General features: G+C 31.6%; 1 protein-coding gene across 8 annotated transcripts in view; it reads left to right on the top strand.

Annotated features, from left to right (window-relative positions):
- CSNK1A1 (casein kinase 1 alpha 1) overlaps positions 1-23,684 on the top strand; it is a 54,683-nt gene extending 30,999 nt beyond the window's left edge. For 2 of the 8 annotated variants that reach the window (XM_074291770.1, XM_074291767.1), the window contains 6 exons: positions 2,914-3,053; positions 5,750-5,828; positions 8,840-8,914; positions 10,466-10,572; positions 13,197-13,309; positions 22,806-23,684. In XM_074291770.1, the coding sequence (XP_074147871.1) occupies positions 2,914-3,053; positions 5,750-5,828; positions 8,840-8,914; positions 10,466-10,572; positions 13,197-13,309; positions 22,806-22,813 (522 nt within the window). In that variant the 3' untranslated portion in view covers positions 22,814-23,684. Of the gene's footprint in view, positions 1-2,913; positions 3,054-5,749; positions 5,829-8,839; positions 8,915-10,465; positions 10,573-13,196; positions 13,351-18,999; positions 19,199-19,301; positions 19,437-22,805 lie in introns of those variants that run through there. The other 6 variants (XM_074291769.1, XM_074291764.1, XM_074291768.1 and 3 more) reach the window with 4 other exon arrangements.
- Positions 23,685-24,233: the final 549 nt, after the last annotated feature.

Raw genomic sequence — 24,233 nt, 5'->3', positions numbered from 1 at the left:
TAATTGTCAAATAAGTGAAATTTTACATATGTAGGGTTATCCAAAGATAGCTTAAGATTCATTATTGATGACCTCCCTACCTGATTTATTTGGTAATGCCTTTATTTTATTGAATCTCAAGAAAGAGCTAACAAATTATTTAGGGTTTCAGAATTATTTTGTTCTGGCATGACCTTTTCTGGTCATTTGGTTTCCTAGAAACAGTTTGTTAGGTGAAATCGCATTGACTGATACATTTTGTACCATTTGTTTAAATAGGAGTTGTGTTTCTGGATGGAGGAGGATAGGGTTTGGTAAAATAAGGATTGGAGAACTTGATAGACATTAAATAATTAGGTTAGTTGAGGCTATGGATTTAAGTAAGGTTTGTTAGATGGGTCTTTTGTGATTGAATAGATGTCATTTTGGTTGGGATTTTATGACCTAAAGTGGACTTTTGTTATTACTTTGAAGATATTTCAAAGCAGTATCAGAGCAGTCATATGTATTAAATGTCTACATGCCCCACTATTTTGAAGCACTGAATTATGTTGACATAACTAAAGTGAAGGTTAGAGACATGATAAAATTTATATTTTGGGTCCCCCTTTTCTGATTTGCCTTTTTTTTACTTAAGATAATTTTTCGTATTCCATCTAGTTGTTTTCCAGGCACAATTTTTAGTAGTGAAAATAACAGGAAGTCTTCAAATTTTCTTTGATTTCTCTTAGTGAAGTTGGAATTCAGTTATCTTAACCTGACAGGGTTAGGTTAACTTACTTAGATGTTTAGGAAGACAGTTTATTTTCACTGAGAATGTCCTAATAACAAGTATAAGCTATGAAAAGATGTTCTAGTTTTTAATACTGGTAATGGTTTTTAATAAAACTGTCAGTTTGAAAGTATTTTTCTCATTTGTCACAATGCATACAGCTATTGTACTTAATAGTTAGCTACATATGAAATTGATATGTATATAACATCTGTAAAATTGAATAATTGCTCCTCCTTGTTTTCTCTTTTGGGGTACCGACTTGTGATTTTTTTATCAGTGTAGAATACTCCTAGTACACAGATTCCCTCCATCAGTGTAGTTCTACAGCTCTCTAAGAGGCATCATTTCCCCTCTGAAATCTTCTTGATTCTAGCTCAGGGCTGGCCCTTTAGCAAGTACTTTCTGCTACTACTTGGTATACTAGTGTATCAAAAGGAGCAGCTATATCAAATTTCAACTGTAGAGATTTGTTTAAGTTTCCTCATTCCTAATGTTTCCCAGTGTTGATTTTGTGTTAAGGAGAATTTAAATTTTATTTATAGGTTATAAATACATACATACATAGTGTCATGCAATGTTAGTAGGAATGTCATGAAAAACAATCAAAACCAATCCCTTCATTTTGTGAATAGAAGCAAAGAGAGAAAGAGAATATGAATGATGGTTCTTCATTCTTTTCCATATTGAATTTTATTTTGTGAACAGAAGTTAGAAATTATAGTTACGTTTTTACTTAGGAATTCATTTAAACTTGTTTAAATGTTTTGAGTCATCTGTCTGTTTTCATATGAAGAAAAATCTTTTATGTTAGTATCAATCTTATTTTTTTAAAATATTTGATGCATTTATGATCCTTTACCACAAAGAAAGTATAAATCTTAACTTATCTGGAAAGCTTTGAATACCCAATTACATCTTAATAAGAATGGCAATTGATCTGTTTTTAGTAAAACAAAGGGAAACATGTAATTCCATTTACTGTGAGTCAGATTTTTGCCATCCTCAGTAGTTCAGAACACAGCCACATATAGGCCTCTTAGTAAACTAACCAATTTCCTATCTTTTATGTCATAAAAGAGCTCATTAAGAATATCCTTACTTCATTAATTCATAGGATTAAAGTTGTTAATTTTATTTTGTATACTCCTTATAAGATTTAATAAACTACTTTTCAAGTCAACTGAAAATTAGAAATAGGGAGCAAATAACAAAAAGGAAAAAAGCATAACTAAAAAGCTGATACAAGCACTGTTTTATTCCTAAAGATACTATTTTATTATAAAACCACAAGTAATGTTTATCATGATACTGAATTATCATGAAAAGCTTAAATTATATTCAGAAAAATGTAAAAAACAAATGTTTTTAGAACTTAATCCAAAATAGTGTCTTCAGATTTCAAGAATACTTAGTAATTCTAGATACTATGTGAGGCAGGACTGTCCATTTGAGTTTCTATAAGAACAATTAGTGAGTTTTATTCCTCAGTTAAATTCCAAAACAATTTTTTAATATACAAACCTTTTGGTTCATTTAATCTCTTGGTTAACTTTAGCTTATTTATTTTCAATACATACTAAATTCTTGTTAGAAATTAAGCCAACTTAATATGTAGACATTTAACTTCCTAATTTAAATGCATAATGTCACCCTGAATTAGTCAGTGTGATAACATGATTCTGTAGAAGAGCTATAAATTTTATTTGCAACTATGTTTTCATTTATGTAAAGCTTTTAAATGTGTAATTATTTCAGATCAGATTTTGGGCATGTTGAGCAGTATATGGCCTTAATAGATAGAATGGAATTTTGTTGATTAAAATGAGATCTTAAAAAATATTTTAGTTATGGTTTCATGGCATTATGGAAATTAGCATGTCAGTGGTGTGCTTCCCCCCCCCCCCCTTCAATAAAGAAGTGACTACATGCCTAAATATATTTAAGAGTGAATGAACTTGGCATGCTGAATAGTGCAAATGACAAAATGCTTGAGCTAGTTATGTTTTTATTTATTGGTTTATTGGTGAAGGCTAGTAAAAATAAGTCTTTATTTTGAAATGTTTGCATCAAAATAAGGGTAACCATTTGATGAATGAGAAAAAAGGATTTGAAGTGTAAAGTATTTATAAACCTAACCTATCTTCATTTCTTTTTTAAAGTTATTCCTTATTGACTTTGGTTTGGCCAAAAAGTACAGAGACAACAGAACAAGACAACATATACCATACAGAGAAGATAAAAATCTCACTGGCACTGCCCGGTATGCCAGCATCAATGCACATCTTGGCATCGAGCAGAGGTAATTATGAAAGTTGGCTGTACTTCCTAAACATTTTACACAGTAGCCATTCCTGAAGTTTGAGCAATTTACTTTTATCATATGAGGATATCTTTTGCAAAGGATTTGAATTAAATTAAATTTTGTCTTTACTACTTTAATGTTTGAATTTTGGAGTCCCACCCAGCACTAAATCTGTGATACTATGAATTCTTAAAATATTTTTTTTCTACTGCCATTTGTCTTAGTGTGTGATTTTTGTATGTTTTAAAATTTGAAAGGAAATATCTTCCTCATTATTTTAATGAGGAAAATGTAAGTAGGTGTTAGGGAAGTAGTGAGAGAACAGAGTACATAAGCAACTCTTTAGAGTGTTTGACAGTGGAAACTGAATAGAGGCAATATTTATAGAGAAAAATTGACCTTTGATATATTTATAGTTGTAGATGTATAACTTTTATTTGTGTAATTCTTTCAGTGTTTACATGTCATTAGATCTTCACAACTTCCTTTGCCTTACCAGCTCCCTACCAGTTTTCTGTAATTCACTACTAAGATGTTATTTAGAGATACTGATATTACTCAAAATATTTAGTTGTTAATTGTGGCAGAGTGGATTAAACACTGATTTTGGAGTCTTGAAAATTGAATTCAAATTACATCTTAAATACTTCAAAACCTAGGGAAGTCGCATAACTTCTCTTTGTCTCAATTTTCTCATCTGTAAATTAATTCTTTTATGGTCCTTCCATCTTGACACTGATCATTCTGTGGTAATAAGCAATTTATTTTAAAAAATTCAAAACTTAAAGTCATTCAGTAGTTTAGTCTAAGTATTATAATATGTATAAAAATAAAATAGAATCTCAGTTGTCAAGGACCATAGAGACTATCCCGATTCATACCTGAACAAGAATTCTTTCTAGAACATACCTTAAAATTCAAGCGAGAATGAGTTTAGTACCTCCTAAGGCATCCAATGCTATTTTTAGATAGCTTTAATTATTAGGAAGTATTGCTTTAGACTAAATATGCTTCTTTCTGAAGGGACCAAGCAGAATACAATTTGTTCCCTTTGCCATATGATAGTCCTTGAAATACTTGAAGATAGCTGCCATGTATCATTTAAGTTTCTTTTCTGAATGTCTCCAATCCCTTTAAAGTCTTTTTCTTGTGACTTAATTTCAGGACTCTTTGTTGACCTTGTTTTTTAATGCACCATCTTGTCAGCATTCTTTCTGATGTGCCTAGAACTAAATACAATACTTCTTTAGTGTTCTGAACTAGAGGCAGTATTATTTATCATTTCCCTATTCCTGGAAATTATTCCTTTGATTGGGAACTTTTAGGTTTCCTTAATTTAGCTGTGCATCACAATTGTTCATTGTGTTTACTGTCCATCAAAATCCCAAAGATGATTCTACATAAACTGTTGTCTAGCCATGATTTTTTAATATGATATTTTTGAAGTAGTTTATGTGTATGTGTGCATGTGTAAACCAAGAACCAAATTTTATAAATGCCTTTTAAATCACATCTTAATAGATTCTAACTAGTGTTTTACCTAGCCTGTTATCTTTTTAGATCTTAAATCTTTTTATTCAGGATGTTAACAATTCTTTCCTCCTTTATCTAATGTTGTCTGCCTTTATTGGTTTTTTTTTTTTTTTTTTCTGGCCAGATACAGGAAGTCTTTTATGAAAAAAATCGCAGTTTGGATCTTGTTCTATAATTTATGGAAAGCTGCTATGACTTGCTCTTGGCTTACACCTAATTTCTCAGAAGCTAGGCTTGATTCTGAATTATTCTGGGTGGTCTTAATTTTGAATTAATTAGATTCTTAAATATTACCCCGTGCTGCCTTTCCTCGAGACTTTGTGACTTTTCCAAATTATCAATAAAAATGTGAAGTTGCACAAGGCCAGTACACATATGACTGAGACATGAGACTTGAGATTGTCTTTCAGATTGACATTGAATCATTAATAATGAATTTTTGAGTCTGGCCATTCAACTGATTCCTTTCCATTGCATGTATTGTCACTTAAGTCTCTATATCTTACTATTTTCTTACGCAAGAAAATGAGAAAATCTGTCAAACGTATTATATTACGTGATTATTTTCGTCTTAAGTCATTTTTAAAACCGTGGCACTTTTATGTGCTTTTGCTATATACATAAAAGTGTTTTATTTTGTTAATCTGTATGTGTGAACTGAAAGCACATTTGAAGATTTTTTTTTAAACTTGTAATAAGGTGGTTGTCATTTGATAAAAATTATGCTTCAAAATTCAAATACACTGAAGATGATTTTCTTAGATCGTGATTACTTAGGAATGTTTTAGAAGCATTCTAGAAGTATTTAGAACATTCTAGATACTGTTAGCTTAAAAACCTTAATTTGTGCTTTTTATCCTGCTGTGCTATTCACACTGAATTTTCAGAATTGCTGTGGTACTTGATGCCTCAAAATTGTTTGTCTAAATTGTTTTGCTTTTCCTTAAAGTCATATCAAGCATTGTGAAAGCTTGTTGATTCATTGACTAATAAAGTTTCCTTCATTTAAAATCTAGTCATTTGTTTAAAAAACAACTTGGTATGAACTTTTCCCTTTGTATTTTAAAGTTTTTTTTGCCAGTGAATTCTGTCAATTCACAAAGGTATTCTTTTTAAAATAGTGTGTGTGTATTCCTAAAATTCTTTCTCTTCTTCTTCAGTCGACGTGATGATATGGAGTCTCTAGGATATGTGTTGATGTATTTTAATAGGACCAGCCTGCCCTGGCAAGGTTTAAAGGTACGTCATATTCCTGCTAAGCAGGGATCCTTTTTTTTTTTTAAGTTCTGAATTTTTTTTTCTCCCTCCCCCTTCCCCAAGGCAGCAAATAATATTCTGATATAGGTTATCTAGGTACATTAATTTTAAATAAATTTCCATATTAGTCATGTTGTAAAAGGAAAATCAGAACAAATGGGAAAAAACACAAAAAAGCAAAAACAGACAAAAAAAAAAAAGGTGAGAATAGTATGCTTCAGTCCTCATTTTGTCTCCATAGTTCTCTCGCTCTCTGGATGCAGATGGAATTTTCATTCCCGAGTATATTGGAATTGTTGTCTGTCATAGTTGATCATCACAATCTATAATCTTGCTATTAATATGTACAGTATTCTCCTGGTTCTGCTCACTTTATCCAACATCACTTCACACAAGTTTTTTCCAGGCTTTTCTGAAATTATCCTGCTGATCATTTTTTATAGAACAATAATATTCTATTACATTCATATACTATAACTTACTCAGCTATTTCCCCAGTTGATGGCTGTCCACTCAATTTCCATTTCCTTAGGAACTTTTAATCTGAGGTCTGTGAATTTGTTTTTTAGATATTGAACATCATACCTACATTTTAATTTAATTGACTTCTTTTGCAATATTACATATTTTAGCTTATGCATTTTAAAACATTTTGAAGAGTTCATAGGTTATATAAGACTGTTAGTAAGATCCATGACAAAAACAAAAAGTTAAGAACTCCTGTACCATAAGGCTTTATATTAAAGGAGCATAGATTAAATCTGTTTTAATTAACTTTTGGGGGGGAAAGTAAAGAATTCTGGAAGGTTAGGTGGATAGGGATTCTCAGGATATTGAAGCTTACTTGTCTTTTAGTGGTAGTTGCTGGTAGCAAGGATGGAAAGACTTTTTTCCAAAACAGTTCCTTTTTTGATATCTGAGGGGGTTCAGATTCATTGTCCTGGGTTATTTCCACTAGCATCTAAAGAGATGTAATGGCAGAGGTTTTAGCTACCTAGCCTGTACCACTTTTGTATGCATCTGCTTTCGGTGATGCTCTCACCTGTTGCAAATTGCCAAGTACGGGACTGAAAGAGGTTGAAGTCTGAGAGATGGTGCTGTTTTCAGGAATGTTGGACTCTTCTTGCACAAATGGGGCTCCTCTAACACTTCCTTTCCTTCTTCCCATGCTCAGTTTTATCAGAGACCCAGCCAGAGGCTTATGACGTTTTTATTAGTGGATTATATACTCTCTAATTATTGCTTCATTTGCATGGGAGTAGGAGCTGAATTTATCTCTCTAGCACTTTACAATTTATAAGTGGAATTTTTAGATTTTTATATTATATGTGTATGTGTATATGTGCACACATAACACATAATTTATATAAATTGTTGTATATTAAACATGTTTATATATTTAATTTATTTAATGTTGTTATTACATTTAACCCAGATAGCAACACAAGTGTTATTTTATAGATGAAAAAATTATGGTCCAGAAAGCCAAGTTATATCTGCAACACATTCACACATCTAGTAAATGATAGAGCTGAAACTTGACCTAATATGTTTCATACTATTAGCACATTATTCTTTCCATTCTGCTGCCATACTAGACTTTTTAAAGTGTTAGATCTGTTGTTATATGAACAATAAACATATTTTTTGTGTAAAGGAAAGCTGGAAGGATTTCTTTGAGTGTACTTGTATTTTCTAATAGGTAAAATTTTTGCTGTTCAATTTTTTAAAAAAATGAATTAATAACACTTCCTTAGAAATATTTTATTGTTTTATATTAGTTTAAGACAAGTAGTGAGCATTGAGAAAACCTTTCTTCTAGTTTTGATTTTTTTTCTATCAAATCTATTTTCTTGTATTGGAAGAGAGAGTATTTTGCTTTGTTAATAAAACATTAGACAAGATTACACTAAATTAGAACCATTTTTTTGTTGTGGTCCCTCTACTCCCAGTGTTTTTTGGAGGTACATCTATAAAAATCACTAGTGTGTATGAAAAAAAAAATTTTGTAACTATTGTCTCAAGAGAGTTACACAGAATGACAGGATAAAAGCGATTTAACAAGGATCAAATAGCCAATATTGGAACGAAACAAGACTCCATCCCAAGTCTTGCCAGCACTCTATGTACTATCTCCATATTTCTCTTAATCTGGCAGCAGCAGATAGAAGGAAGTTAACCATAATTTGTAATGTTTTTCCCATGGTATGAGTCAGTTCAGCTATTACAAAGGGACTGTATTGACCCATGAGAGTTCCCTATGGAAAATTCAGCTGTACAGTTTGTAGTGTCATTGGTATATTTATATTAAAGTCTTTAATGGATAATTTTTCTGACTGGAACAGCAGACTTTTTTTTTTTTTTTTTTTTTTAAATTTAGAATTTTTTTCCCCACAGTATATATGCATGAGTAATTTTTTTAAATAATATTATCCCTTGTATTCATTTTTCCAAATTGTCCCCCCCCTTCACTCCCTCCCCCCGATGACAGGCAATCCCATACATTTTACATGTGTTACAATATAACCTAGATACAATATATGTGTGTAAATACCATTTTCTTGTTGCACATTAAGTATTAGATTCCGAAGGTATAAGTAACCTGGGTAGATAGACAGTAGTGCTAACAATTTACATTCACTTCCCAGTGGAACAGCAGACTTTCACAATATGAGGGACTTAATGATAACTGTGGTCCACAAATCTGCTAATGAGCCCTCTTCTAGATTTTGCCAGATTTGCCTTTTGATAACTGACACAAGTATATTCCTGAAAACTTCAGCGTTGTATAACCTGCCAGAGTAGAGATCCTCTTAAGAATACTTTTGAGAACTCAGGATTGATAAAATATAAATTTCAAAACAAAATAAGCCATTAGGCTAAAATGTTCTGAACTTTACATTTATTTCATTAGTTCCCCCTCTCCCCCAATCCCTATGGCTGTCCCTTGTTTAATCTATTACTGATTATATTGTGTTTCTTGTATTCCATAGGCTGCAACAAAAAAACAAAAGTATGAAAAGATTAGTGAAAAGAAGATGTCCACTCCCGTTGAAGTTTTATGTAAGGTAAGAGGTTGTAACAAATGCATTTAATTTATTAGCAGTTAAAAGAAAAACAATTTGTGGCAAGCATTAAAACTTGAATGTGTTATCGGGGTATACCTTTATGAACTTGCTTCATGCAAATGCCATGGCATTTTAATTAATTTCTTGGTGAATTGGCCAAAAGTGGGTGATATTTTTTAAGGTAGCCCATTATGCCAACATATTTTAGTCTGTTTGGATTAATTCCTAGTGTGATAAAATAGAGAAAAATTCATATTAAATAGTTAAAGATGCACATTGAGAAAAAAGGTATAGGAGTAAGCTTTTCTAATAGGATTCTCCAAAGCAATGTATAATTTAATTAAAAAAGAAAAATATCTAGTATATTTACATTGGGATGTAGAGTCATCAGAAGAAATGATAGACACAGTAAAAAAAGAATAGAAGTAGATAGAAAGACTGTTGATTTTTGTTTACTTTTCAAGGAATTAAAACTCATTTTATTTGAAGGGAGTAAAATTAGCTTAGAAAAAACCTTATTACTGATTGAATTTATTGAATGTTTCATACAATTGTATTATTTGTATGAACAATGAGATATTTATCTCATCACATTTTGTATACTAAGAATAGATAAATAATTTGTGTGTAATGTAAAAGTTGTCTGAAATACTAACAAGTTTTGTGTAACTACTGTGTATGTCTTTGATTCCGGGAAATATAAGGTATGATATATGCTTTAAAGGAATTGATATTTTGTTAGGAAAATAGACCTAATACATGTTTGTGGTGTTTGTATTTCTGCAGGTATTATGGTCTTGGGGTTCTAAATTAACAAGTTGTCTCTGAAAGTGAAAAGTGTGCTAAAGAAGTAAAATTATTTTATATATCTCCACTTTTCCTTTCCTACGATGGAAAGGCAGATGATAAGGCTTTTCCACATATTGTATGCTTCTAAATATCCAGAATTTTTCTCTTAAAGGAATTTATTAAGGGAAGACTTTGGAGGTAGGCAAACAATTGGACAGAAAGGTAAAGGTAAGAATGGATTAGGACAGGGAATAAGTGTTTGCTATGTGCCCATTTTCTATCTCTGCTCCTGTATCATCAAAGCTAAAGAATTGAATTCTTTGTAGTATTTATGGCAATGTGCTGAAAGACAGTTATTTCCAACAAGCATTTCATTTCTTTTAGTTTCTTTAAAAAGAACACTTTTCAAAGTCCTAGATAGAAGGGAAATATATTTATCACATTAGAAGCATTAACGTTATAGCTAATTTTTAAAATTATGTGTATAAGTACATTTTAGCAGTAGGTTACCACTCATGTGAACAGGAAGTTTGCTGCCATTGAGCAATAAGTAATAATAGAGAGTGAACAAAGAAACATGATACTGGTTACATAATGTAGGCAAACCAAGTTTTAGAGTAGTTACTTTTCATTTTCAGACTTTGAAATAGTAAACATCCTACTTAATTGTTATTAAATCACATATGAATGTTTTCTGTTAAAACATGCAGTATGTTTCTTTGACTCACTTATTTTTTTTATTTATTTATTTTTTTTTTATAGGGGTTTCCAGCAGAATTTGCCATGTATCTAAACTATTGTCGTGGACTACGTTTTGAAGAAGCACCAGATTATATGTATCTGAGGCAACTATTTCGTATTCTTTTCAGGTCAGTTTTAAAATTGTTTTAAGACATCCCATCCACATTACATCATATTCAATCTTTCATTTTACTTAAACTATACTATGGCAGAAAGAAATAGAAATTATCTAAGTCTTGCCTGTAAAATGAATGTATGTATATCTATAGTCCATCTCTCAGAAAGTTATGATGAGGATCATATATGAAGAGCTTTGTAAACCTTAAGACTATTTAAATAATGATAATGATGATTCCTGAAGGTTTTGTAAGAAACCTTTTGAGAAAATACAAATTCCATAGAAAATCAAGAAGGCAGTAATAGTAGGGCATAGGATTGACGCACAGGAAATTTGATTTATAATCCTGTCTATCCGATCTATTAGTTACTGACACTGGGCAAATTGTCCTCTTAAATATCTGTCCCATGTCTAAATTAGACTATTGTTGATATCATATGGGATTACTGTGAAAATGTTATTAACCATAAAGCCTTTTACTAATATGCTGACTGCAAATGACACTCATGGAGTTAGAACTTTAAGGTCTTTTGATGGATTATATTATAATAGACTGTTGTAGAATGAAAAGGGGGAGGGCACACTTTTCTTTGTAAGCAGCATTGAATTTTGAACCTATTTGTATGTATTAAGATGCTTACCAGCATCATTTGTTAGCTTAGAGGGAAGACCTACTGCTACCATAATTGTAAAATTCTTAGCACAGTACCCGACACATAACAAACATTATGTAAATGTTGGTTATTGTTATTAGTGTTACTAAGCATACAAAATTAACAATTTTGATAAATTATTAACGTTGCTAAGCATTATCATACTAAAGACTTCCAGATGTTTATTTGGATTCTGTTGGCTACTTCTACTTTTTCTCAAGGGTATGAGACTTGAAGGTAGATTATGTTTCAAATTTGCAACAGATTGACTCTGTTGTCAAAGACAAACTGTTCATGGAGCTAAAGAATCGTGGGTCTCAAGGTTTTGCCTTTTTTTTTTTTACCCCCTTTCCCAGGAACATCCCTATAGTCTTTAGGTCTTTATCTGAGCCAAGCATTGATTATATTTATGTACTTAATATTCTCTTCTTTTTATACTTTATCATGCCTACTTGGTTTTCCATCTTGAAATGAACAGGGATTGTGTGCTTTCACAATCACTGGTTAGATGTAACTTGATAAAAACAGGATCACAACCATGTGAATAATTTTATCTTTTAACTACTTCATGACAAAATTTAGGCTTAGTTGGTTTACTTAACTTTATCTTAACATGAGTTTGAGGTTTGATCTAAAGATTTTTTACAACATTTAAAAGTAATATAAGTATACCTTCGAGATATTTGGAATGGTTTTCCCTACACAATATAATTTTTTTTAATTGCTCTCAAGTATGTCTTAAGGTATAGAAATTTAGGGGCTAATAATGGCCTGACTGTCCTTTAAACATAGAGAAAATGTTCTTCTGGTTGATACTGCTTGTTTCTCTCATAAACCTTTAACTCCATATGGGTGCGTTCCCAAGCAATACAGATATATTCCTCATAGGCTTTTCTATAAGCATAGTTTATAATTCTACTTTATGGGATGCAGCTGTGGTGTAATCACTGCACTTGGAATTATAAGAGCTGAGTTTTCAAAAAATTCTTCTATTACAATTCACTAGCTTTGTGACATTAAAATTATTTCAAGTTTCCTTTTACTCATCAGTAAATTAGATTTAAATACTTATACTACCTACCTCACTCACACTCTTCTAATTACAAAAGATTATATCAAGCACTTCATAAATTAGGTGCTATGTAAATGCTAACTATTATTACTCCTTTGCTTTAAAAAAAAAAGCCAGTTCTTTCTGATTTATCAGTCTTAATAGTTAGAAATGCTCATTTTGATTCATTACTACTTGCATTAATTCCTCCCACAGTAGTTCAGTATTGAATGATATTTTGTTCAGGGTTATTGGGGTACTATTATATATTACCAACTTTGATCTTTTGTTACACTGGTATGCATATAATTCAAAGTTTATATTCATAAAATATATATATACATGTGCAATTATATGCTTATATATTTACATATAAATTCACAGATAGCACTTTCAGGGCTTGGAGGTTTGTTATTTGAGTGTTTTGGGGGAGGAAAAAAGTATAGAAAGTTAATCTCTGTACTTTTGTAAGACAAAAAAATACTTGTAAGAATACTTTGTTACCACTCCTATATCTAAAGAGAGGATGCAATTACTAGGCTAGTTTTGAATTAATTTACTGGAAGCAAAAAACATACAAACAAACAAAAACCCAATTCTTTTGTTAAGATGTTTTTTACTTTTCATAAAAGAAATTTTAAAAAATTTATTTTCGGTTCCAACGTCTCTCCCTTTTTCCATCCTTCCCCCATTCATTGAGAAGACAAGAAATATAAGAAGTCATGCTAAACATATTTCTGAATTAGCCATCTTGGGGGGAAGGAAGGCAAGAAAAGGAAAGGAAAACAAATAGGCTGTGGTATGCTTTTGAGAACATCATTTATCTATATGGAAATATATAGTGTCTTAGATTATGAATTGTCTGAACTTGGTGTTTGAGTATAACACTTGCCAGGTATTGGTATAAAGAAAATTGTTTTTCTCCTCTAGGACTCTGAACCACCAGTATGACTACACATTTGATTGGACAATGTTAAAGCAGAAAGCAGCCCAACAGGCAGCCTCTTCCAGTGGGCAGGGTCAGCAGGCCCAAACCCCCACAGGCAAGCAAACTGACAAAACCAAGAGTAACATGAAAGGTTAGTAGCCAAGAACCAAGTGACGTTACAGGGAAAAAATTTGAACACACAATTTGGGTCAGTCAGTAATTTATAACAGTGTTAGATCAAGGAGGTGGTTTAAAATACACACACACATTTGGCTCTTGATTTAAAATAAATCAGACGTCCTTGGAAAATTTGACTACTAACTTTAAACCCAAAATGTCCTTGTTCATATATATATATGTATATATATATATGTGTGTGTATGTGTGTCCATATATATGTATATATATATATATATTTTCATATATATGTGTGTATATTTATATCATTTCTCTTGGGATGTTGGGTCATTTTTAACAATTGCATCTTTTTTATTCATGCATTAACCCCCTTTCCAAAAAAGAACCATGATTTGGTGTTGGGAATGTGATCAATGAATTATTTTATCCAAAATCCTAGACCTAACACTTGTTGGGTTATTCTCCTCCCTCCCCCCCCCCTTTTTTTTTTTTAGAAATAGATTTGGTTAGCCATAGTATTTTGAAACTAACAATGTTAAGATTTTTTTCTTTGCATGAGAATGTGGCAGTAAATATAGAAAAATATGGGTATGATTTTGTTTCACTAGGTGAATGGCAATACTATGAATGCTCATACTCATGACTATGCCTCTTAGTTGCAAAGAATTTTACTGAATTAACTATTTAAATAATATAGGAGTTGAGTATATGTATACTTTTACATAATTTACACTAGTTATCTTATTTTCTTAATTCTAAATAGTTGAGAAATTTCCGCTTAATGGTTTTAGGGAAAATATGTAAGCTACTTTGAGTTATAGTATAGAAATTCATTGTTCATTTTTATTTATATCAAGAGCTTGCAACTTGAAAATACCTATTTTCATTGGGTAATGGCTGCTGCATAACTGGTGTCTTCTCTTTACCTACTTATTATTATTTTTTTTTTAAGGGAGTTGAGGTTTTATGGCAATTTGTATTCATTTTATCAGTTGCCTTGAGACCCCACTTCCTTTATGCATTCTTTTTTCCTTGGGAGCCTACTGGAAATTTTGTTTGACAATCCTGGAAATGGTGATGGTCTTTGATTTTTTTTTTTTTTTTTTTAAGTTTATAATGTCTTTATTACTGTATGGATGATTTAGTTTGGATATAGTCTACAGTTTGCACTTGATCTGTAGTCTGATTAAAATTTTTTATAACAACTTTCAAGTCATAAGATAAAAGATCTTAATTCTGAGTTAGTTTCAGAAACTATAATTTATTGGTGTCATCCTCATCTCAAAAGGTAATCTTCATATATGATTAATTTGTAATGAAATTATCAAAGAAAAGTAGTGAGGGGGATGGTAAACAAAAAGTTCAAGCTACAATTAAAAACAGGAGAGAAAAATGTTAGCAGCATTTTAAAAAGAATTTGTCCCCCTCTCTTCCCCCAAAGTTGGTCTTTCTGTGACATCAAAAATGACTCCTGAATTTGAGGTTTGTACATGTTAGAGAATCCATAGTAAAACCAGGATGTATTTCTTAATGGAACAAAAATAGGTTTCTGAGAAAAAGAGAGGACAAACCAAATAGGGATTGGAACTGTGGGAGTTGGATGAGTCACTATTAATCCTTAATATTAATCTAAATACTGGAAGGCTTTCCATGTGGCAGAAACACTAAACTTAATTTTTTTATAGTGCCAATAATTCTGCTTAAGAATTAGAATGCCTTGTCTTCTGAACTTTTTGAGTTTCTTATCACTAGAAATGTATAAATGTACTTGACTGCCTTGTCAGTGGGTGTTGTATAGGACTGTGATTCTTGGATTTATTGAGACATTAGTCTCAATAGGTGACCAATGAGGTTCCTTTCTTATTTGAGATTCATTGAAATTAATATATTCCGTACTTATTCCATACTTATCTCTACAAGTAGAGTTAGTAATGCAGGTTGGAAGAAATAGTTAATGACTTGATTTAGTCTTTATATGACTAATATGAAATAGATTTCATTATTTTCTTAAACATTCCATATATTAGATTAATACTGATTGTATGATTAATGTTGAAGGAAATAAATGATGTCCATGACTTAGGACTCATTATTAAGATGGGGAAATTATGGTGTAATTTTCCTTACAAATGAAATAATTTCTTACTTAAATAAACAGAAAGAAAATTTCAAAAGTTAGTTAACATCTTTTCTGGACATGGAATATACTCAAATTAATTTGGGATATCAACACTAGAGCATTTTAATTCAGGAATCTGAGTAACTTAGACTTTGACTTTCAGAGCTAAAGATTTTATTATTGTAGACACCACTGAGTCCAATCACTACTTAAAGGTTGAGTCTTCTGAAATATTCCTGGGAAGTAAACAATGTAATACCATTACTGTTTTAGTGACAAAGGAACCTTAAGGCAAGTCCACTCCACTTTGGACAACTGTAATTATTGGGGAATTGGTCCCCGTTCTCCTTTTTTTCCCAGCTGTAAATCTAAATGTCCTTTCTGTGCTACATACATTGTGGGTTTCTTTGCCAATAAACACGCAAAAATAAGACCTTTTGTTTCCAGAACTAAAAAAAAAAAAGTATCCCGGGCTTTTTGAATTTATAATTCCTTGCAAAAAATTAAACTCTTTTTTGTGATGGATATTTTCCTAATAAACTAATGACTTTTGTAGAAAATTAATATACAGTGGTATTTTTTCTGACAAATTTATTCCTTCACCTTAACAAAAAAAGATGGCCAATAAGCTCTGTTTATAAAGTAAGGGAGAATGTATGCTAATCATCAGATTATGAACTTGGGGCCTCCTGAGTCTAGGGCTGATGCTCTATCCATCTAACTGCCCCAGGTTGTTGTTGTTGTTGTTGTTTTTTAACTGAAGGAGCTCACATTTCATTGCCTGTCCCTTCAAAAAAAGTCTAGGAGAAAAAAAAAAATTGGCTCTCATGTAAAATGTTACTTGTGCTCAAAATGCCCCCCATCCTAAATGACAAACAGCTGTTACTTGAAATCCCTTTTATGCCAGGTGCTGACTGACATCTAGTAGTTTTTGTGGGCTGGCAACTAGGGAAATCCTTTATTGGCATTACAAGACCTTTTGCTTTTATAATTAGAGAATTGGAGTACCAAGAAATGACACACAACTGTTGAAGATAGTCTGTTTTCTCAACAATATTTTCCTAAAATTTTTAAGACTACAAATTTGAGGGTTTTAGTCACTTTTCTGTGATTAAAAATTGGTAACATTTTTGGTTGCTTCCAAAATTCTGTTTCACATTTCCTAAATGAAGTTGAATTGTTTAAAACCAAAACGAATATAGGCTAGCTAAAGAAAATTCAAAGCCTAAAACTGTTCTTGCAGTATTGGCTTTTTTTTTTTTTTTTTTTTAAATAGGGAATACTTTTTGTTTTTAGATACTGAACTTTGCTTGCCTTTTCTGAAAGTTGTGCTTGTACCAAAGCTCATTAGCCTTCAGAATTAACCTTTAAAGATTAAGTATCCAATATTTCTTTTCTTTTGTTTGGATTCTGTAAAACCCAAGTACAAATTCTAATTTAGTATATATTCATTTTTCTCCATTTTTAATTTGTCGAAAAAATGTTTTCTCTTAAGTAAACTAATTTTTTCTACTTTGAAACTAATCATTATGACGGACACAGAACCTTCTAAGTGAACTTTAACAAGTATTTTTACAAGTTATTAAATGAAACTTTCTGTTGTCTGGTCATTCACTTTTTAGTCAACGGTCAACCCTTCTTAACTTTTTCCTTAGTTCTTTCTTAAGATAGGAGTTATGGATTGTCATATTCATATTGTAACTAAATAGTGAAGTGAACTGCCTATGTGTTCTATACCCAGTAAAGACACTGAAGAAATGGAAGCACTTTTTTAAAGTCAGTTTCATACTTGTTTTTTCTCATTAAATATCTACCTTAGTAATAGTGAATTATTTTTGAGAACTTGGGTTTATTAAAGGAAAGAAAAAATTAGGAGATCAGTTCCAGTTAACCTAGGTAAATAAGGGTCTAACTCTTGAAGTAATGAAGTTTACTGAGAGAGTGGCACAGGAGAAAACTATTTAATTCTAAGGGACTATAATTCATTTCCCCCTTAGAAACTGGAAAAGAAAAATTCAGGGACTCAGTGCAATAGAACAAATAACAACTTAGAACCATTTGTTGTTTACTGGGGCTTTTGATCTATAAGAGCTATATGAGCTTAACTTAATTTTGACAGGCATTAATTTTTAACAATGAGTGCCTAAATAAATATACAAAATGGTGTTATCAAGAGCAGTTGGTATTGATTTTTAGAAAGAAAACATGAGTTGAACCTATAAAGTAAGCAAATATCTGTGACATTTAAAAAAAAAGACATAAAGGGGTTCTAGAACCAAAGTTTTAAAACTTTTTGGGACACCGTTTATTTTAATGCATGTCACAGATAGGATCCTTTTCAATGTTTTTATCAACAACTTGGATGAAGACATTGAAACACTCATTAAGTTTTCAGCTTAAAATCTAGAAGGAACAGGTAATATTCTGGATTGACAAAGTCTGGATTCAAAAATATCTCGACAGGCTTTAGTAATTAGCAACATAAAATTATTAGCTGTAAATGTAAGCTTTAAATTTAGGTTAAAAATCCATCATACAAATACAGGTTTAGAAAAACATGGCTTTTAATATGAAATTGAATTTAGAATTTGTGTTATCTTCAGGCTTAGTAGATGTTTGACTGTCAAAAATGAGAATGTACTTTTCAATTGAATCAATAGCAGTTTGTGCTCAGAATTCAAGTGAGGTAAAATTTTTAGTAGGCTCTCTTCTGATCAACTTGATGCTACAGTATTATTTTTTAAGAATGGTTGGTAGGCAGGATAGTTTACAGGTCTTTTGTGTTAACATGAAGTTCTTTTGAAGGAATCTGGGTGTGTTTTTGCCTAGAAAAGGGTGGATGAGATGGAAGTGTGGGCAAGATGATATAGTGAATATAACTTGAATTGTGTGAGAAGTTATCCTATGAAAGAGAAAGTAGATTGTCTTTATTCCAGAGAACAGAATTGAAATTATAGATAGACAATAGATAAACACATTTCACGCATAAACTATAAGAAAGAACTTAAAGATAAATTAGAGCTCATAAAAATGGAATGTGCTTGAAGGTAGCAAAGTGTTGTTATAGGTTGTGATGATAAAGGAAATCTCTGAAGTGGTTGAGAGGGTCAACTAGATGTGGTTAGGTATATTTCATCTGGATTCTGGAATGGAATATATAATTCATTTGAGTCTGCATTGTATTATAAAGTAATGCCATTAATATCTTTTGATAGAGATTGAAAGCAAAAATGTTTTTAAGTAATAATTCAAGTATACATGAAAGTATATTTATCTCCCAGACTTTCTAGTGTAATGTTTAAGTATGCTTAGCATTTATGTTAAATATAGCTATAATCTAGATAGCAAAGCCAGTATGTAATAAATATAGTTTGACTTGAGATGATATTTCTCTATATTGGGAGGATATTGGCATTCAGAACAAATGGAGTGATACTATTTCATCATACCTACTTTACAATTTCTTTTCTTACCCTCCAATGTTTATTGGACTTCAGCTTCAGTTTTTGTCTAGCATAACCTTTTCTGACTTCACCAATTACTGCTAGGAACATGTCTGGTTACTCAGCAACATAATGCAAATCACAGGCGAAGATCTTGAATGAAGATCTGGAAATGCTAATCTACTCAGGAAAAAAAAAAATCTCTTGAATCTAATGAGGTGCCAGAAGAACTGTGACTATCTACTGGAATCTAGAAAAATTGAACAATAAAGTTGGATTGCAAAGAATTAAAAATTAACCAGCAAGAAAGAAGATAAATGTCAAAGAATCTATTGTGATTTGAACTCATCTTTTCCAAAAACTCACCGAATCTTTCATGCTCTTGGCATTGCTATATTTCTGAGTAGCTCTATAACAAGTGAGAAGGCCTTGTGAATACCTAACTGGAGTACGATGTTGGTGTATCAGTGATGATGTGGAGTAACTTCCAGTTGGGAGAGGGATCAGTCCAACGATCTATCAGACAGAGTGTCTTCCTATTGGGAGAGGAGCCAGTACAACAGGTATTATTTTCAAATTAAAAAAAAAACTTCACAAATATCTGTAAAATTATGACCTTTGTTATAGTAAAGATTTGAAAGCATTTGAGTTCATTTAAGTTTTATTTTGGTCATCTTTGAGCTAAGTAAAATAAATATACTTGCTGTGTTTTAATTTATTTTTGCTGTGAAGATAAGAATAAGATTTTTTTATCTCTTCCCACTTAATGAATATTTTTTAAGTTTCTGTGGGAAGGCAGCATTGCTGTTATTAATTCAGTTTTGTATGCTATCTTATAGTTCAAATTGTAGAATTTTCATAGTTCATTTTAAATTTTGTATTATTAAAAACTGTCTGAAAAAGTTAAATAATGAAGAGTAGAAAACTCTTGTGTTTTTAATGTGTTTGTGCTTTATCTTTCATCAAGGGATCCTAAATTTTTAAGGTATAAAAGGTCTTGATTCCTATACTAGATAAGTAAAGATCAGTTGATGCTAAATTTGGTCATTGTTTTTATTTGATCTAAATGAGAAATGTGGAAATTTATATACCAAAGACTACAGATACATGGGCTAATTATATATACATTTATGTATTATATTAACTTATACAACTTAACTATTTCTTTTTTTAATATTTATTTACAGGTTTGGGGAAAACTTCAAAATAGAGAAATAGCCAGATGCATACCACTGACTTCTGGACTATCTTCAAGCTCTGGTTTTACTGTTTCCAGGAGGGAAAGGATTTAGCTCCTAGTTTAGCTGAAGTTTCTGTGAAGATGGCAACCTTTATCTTTTGGAAGCCAGGAGGATCCTGGCTTCATCTGGACTGAAAAATAAAAGCCAAGGAATAAAGGATTATGCTAACTGGGAAACGAATTCAAGAGAGTATTTAATGCTTGGAAGATGAGATGCAAAGCCCAAATGTTATATATATGGTGGATATGCGTATTGGTTCTCCTTTCCTCCCCTATTCTCCTCATCTCCCCTCCCACCCAAATAAATGTTTATTGAACTCCACTGAAATCCTAGGATAATTTACTAGAGGAATGATCATCCTTGGGTGGAGTATCTTACTGTTGACCTTTTTGGAGAGTTGAATCTGGAATTAACTACCACTCCTTCCAAAAACATTGACCCACTGACCCCTTCTTAAATTTATCTCTCAAGAAAGTGGTTTCATTTGCACAGAATAATTTTCAAAATAGGTCAGATTAAATGAACTGAAGTCTTGTATAATTATAGCTTGCATGCTTTTTAAGGGAAGCAAGATTGGCCCACTTCTCTTTATCCTCCCCCTCTTAAAAAAAATGGAGCAATGTTTAACCCTTAAAACATTGCAAAGTTATTTTTCCAACAAAAGAAAGTATAACCCCCTTTCTAGTTTAATGTTAGATTCTTGTTTAAATATATAGACTTCTTAACATTTTCACAAGGCTTCTTTTTTAAAAGATTACTAGTTATGATAACAAAATTTTCAAGAATTGACTGCAGGTTTTATGATTCAAAAAGAAAACCCATGCCATTTCCAGTTAAATTAACTTGTAGTTTGGGAGCTGGCCATGAAAGAATTGGGTTCACCTTGAATTGTACGGTTTCTAATTCTTTGAAATTAGGTCATTAAGTGTGACCATTTTTAATGTATTTTTGGTTTGGGAATTGATCTACAGGCTTTATTTTTTTAATAATTCATGTCTGGGTTATCCCAAGTAAATTCTTAATTTATAAAAAACAACAAACTTTTGTATGTACCATTCATACTGGTAAAGTGCATACTCTTCAAGTAGTAAAAGACACTATTTCTTCCCTCAATAATCTTAATAAACACATGAAATTTTGGAAAGATAGTTTCAGAGACAGGTAGCAGTTATATATATAACTGATTAAGAGATGTCACATAAAATTACATGGATTGCTAAGCAAGTGAATAGGAAAACAAATTAATAGTGTAGAGAAAGGGTGAATTTGAGGAAGATTTTCTGGAAGAGGTAGGGCCTATGCAAAAAATTTATAAATAAGCAGAATGTTTACTTAAGTGTGAAGAAAGAAGTTGATAATGTTTTTTAAGTTAGGTGGAGGTAAGAGCTTATTCTATGGAGTTGTCCAAATTGAACAGTAATGGGCATTTTGGAGTTTCCTTCCTTTCCCTTTCTTAGAAGTTCTAGTTTTATTGTGTCCTGAAGAAAGTGTAAACCTTGTCTCTATCCTCATTCAAAGTGTTCAAATGCTGGTGTCAGGAAAGAGTGCCAGATCTTGTTTTTCCATCACTTCTTCTTAATGGCAGCTTTTTTCTTTTATGTGGAGCAAATAACTACTAAAATGATATTTGATTGATGTTTCATAGGTCTTGTCTCTCAGTTTCTTCTAGCATAAATAAAAGTAATTGTATACAATTATTTTTATATGATGAAAATTTTTAGTATTACAAAACGTGTTTTTGGAAAATGTGGGTCTTTATTTTTGCTAAAATAGATTTTTGAGTATCACTAATAGTTGATACAGCTTCTTTTAGTGGTCACTGTTAAAGGCAAGTGAGACCTTTCCACAAAATATTTGAATTTATTGTCTCTAAAATAGAATCTAATTTGACTTCTAAAATGTATTAAGTATAAAGAAAAAAGTGAAAATCTAAAGATAAAAGTATAAAACTTAAGAGGTAATACAGGTGTCAGTTGCTGATCAAAAAAATAGCTGCACCTTTAAGTCCAAGTGACAGGTTAGCTCCTTTACCTGGTTTGGCTTCTAGTGCTAAAATGAGTTTTGTTAGGGAGACATAATAGATGTAAAAATCTGGTTCTTTGGCCATTGTAAGATTGGAGAAATTCTATAGGTAGTTAAATTTAAGCAACGTATTCATATTAGATTTTGAAACTAACTAATTAGAAGACCTATGTTGTCCAGCAATCTTCAAGGATGCAACCCAAACTTTCTTGACCAGATCCCTTGGACCAAATTCAGTGAGGGGAAAAAACCAGAAATTACAAGTAATGAGTTCTTTTACTTATTAAAACTGATTTATTTCAGTTTGATGAACATTGGCTAATCTACAGTTCTTAGAGCAATGTCTAGTTTAGGATAACCCTAATCAAAAAATCCCTTTGGTTTGAGGATTAGCCACTACTAAACAGTTGTGTGTTGATCTCTGAGTGACTTTAAAATAGATTGCAAGGCTATCTAGAGCTACAAATTTTAATATGCAAGAGATAAAACAGCCCTTCAATTAGAACAGGGAACTCTTTTAGAATACAAGAAGAGGGACTCTCTCAGATACTTCTTAGTATGGCTCATTTCCCCTGTTCTCAATATATTTTCTTTTTTTTCCAGTTTGAATTAACTCTTGTTTTTCTTTTCTCTGTCTCTTTTGGGCAGGTTTCTAAACATGAAGAGGAACAGATGAAGCAGAGCAGATGATCAGAGCAGGACTTGTTACTCCCCAAATCTAGAAATTTTAGTTCATATGTACACGTACCAGTGGTTGTGGGCAACCATTTATTTGGTGTAAAGAACTTAATTTCAGTATAAACTGGCTCTGGTCAGCGTTGGTGATGCTGCATCCTGAGTTGTAGCCGCTGTAATTGTGAATATTAACTGAGATAGTGAAACATGGTGTCCAGTTTTCTATTGCATTTTTTCAAGTGGAAAAGTTAACTAAATGGTTGACACACAAGTGGTGGAGAAATTGTGCATATGCCAATTTTTTGTTACCTTTTTTTTTTTTTTTTTTTTTTTTTTTGGAACTACACTGCTTTGAGATCTCGTTTCAGAAGAACGGCATGAACAGTTTTCAACCACAGTTGTGATAATTGTAAATGTTCACAATTGTGTTTTTTTTCCCCCCTTCCTAGGGTTTGAAAGTTGTAAACTTACACATTCTTAAAATTGTTGGCTTCTGTGTGCAAGTCAGCTGACATGGTAGCAACCAAAGATTCCAGTTTTTAAGCATATGAAAGACTCTGCCTGCTTACTGTGCTAGAATTAAACAGCATCTAAAAGTGAAGACATAAGAAAAACTTAGTGACTACTAGATTATCTTTAGGACTCTGCATTAACTCTATAATGTTCTTGGTATAAAAAGAAAAACATACTCGTCACAGAAATTTAGTTAACATCTTACAACTAAACTTGTATGTAAGTTGCTTAGATCAATGTAATCACTGTAAACATCTATATGACCTGGGATTTTGTTTTTATTTTGAAATGGGAGCTTTTTTTGTTTACAAGTTCATTAAAAACTAAAAAAAAAAAAAATGTTTCTGTAAAAAAAAATTTTTTTTTAAAGAAATGCCTGGCTAAAATTCATTGATAGAATCAACATCTCCCCAATTTTTTTTTTTAACAGACTACTTGATGGCCATTGTTAAGTCATATTCCTTTGCAAATCATTTTAGATTTAGTGTTGTACTTTTTTTTTTTTTTTTTTTAAATAAATTTTGTATTTTTTTCCTCAAGGGAGAAGGCATTCTTTTTTTTTTTTTTTTTTTAAGTTCTTGCATCAATGCCTAGTAGCGCAACTGCAGGACTGGTGTTGGTAGCTCTAGTGTTGCCATCGACTAAACAGCTGGACTGATTTGTGTTGTTCCTTTTGAAAATAAGAATGGAAGTGTTAAAGGGTTTTGCAAACAAGGGAGATTTTCTTTCAGATTCTTGTGAAGTGGCTATGACCAGATTGTTTCTTGTTCTTAGATTGCCTCACACTGTGGTGTTCTTATGATTACTATCCCTAGCCCTCCAAGGCAACCTGTGTGAGTGCATTTTCCAGCTTATTTGCGTGTTTTCTTTTTCACTTTATCTGACCCA

The sequence above is a fragment of the Sminthopsis crassicaudata genome, chromosome 2, assembly GCF_048593235.1.
Source record: "Sminthopsis crassicaudata isolate SCR6 chromosome 2, ASM4859323v1, whole genome shotgun sequence".
Taxonomy (NCBI): Eukaryota; Metazoa; Chordata; class Mammalia; order Dasyuromorphia; family Dasyuridae; genus Sminthopsis; species Sminthopsis crassicaudata.
The sequence above is the reverse complement of the archived record's forward strand: the minus strand, read 5'-3'. Positions and strand labels throughout refer to the sequence as shown.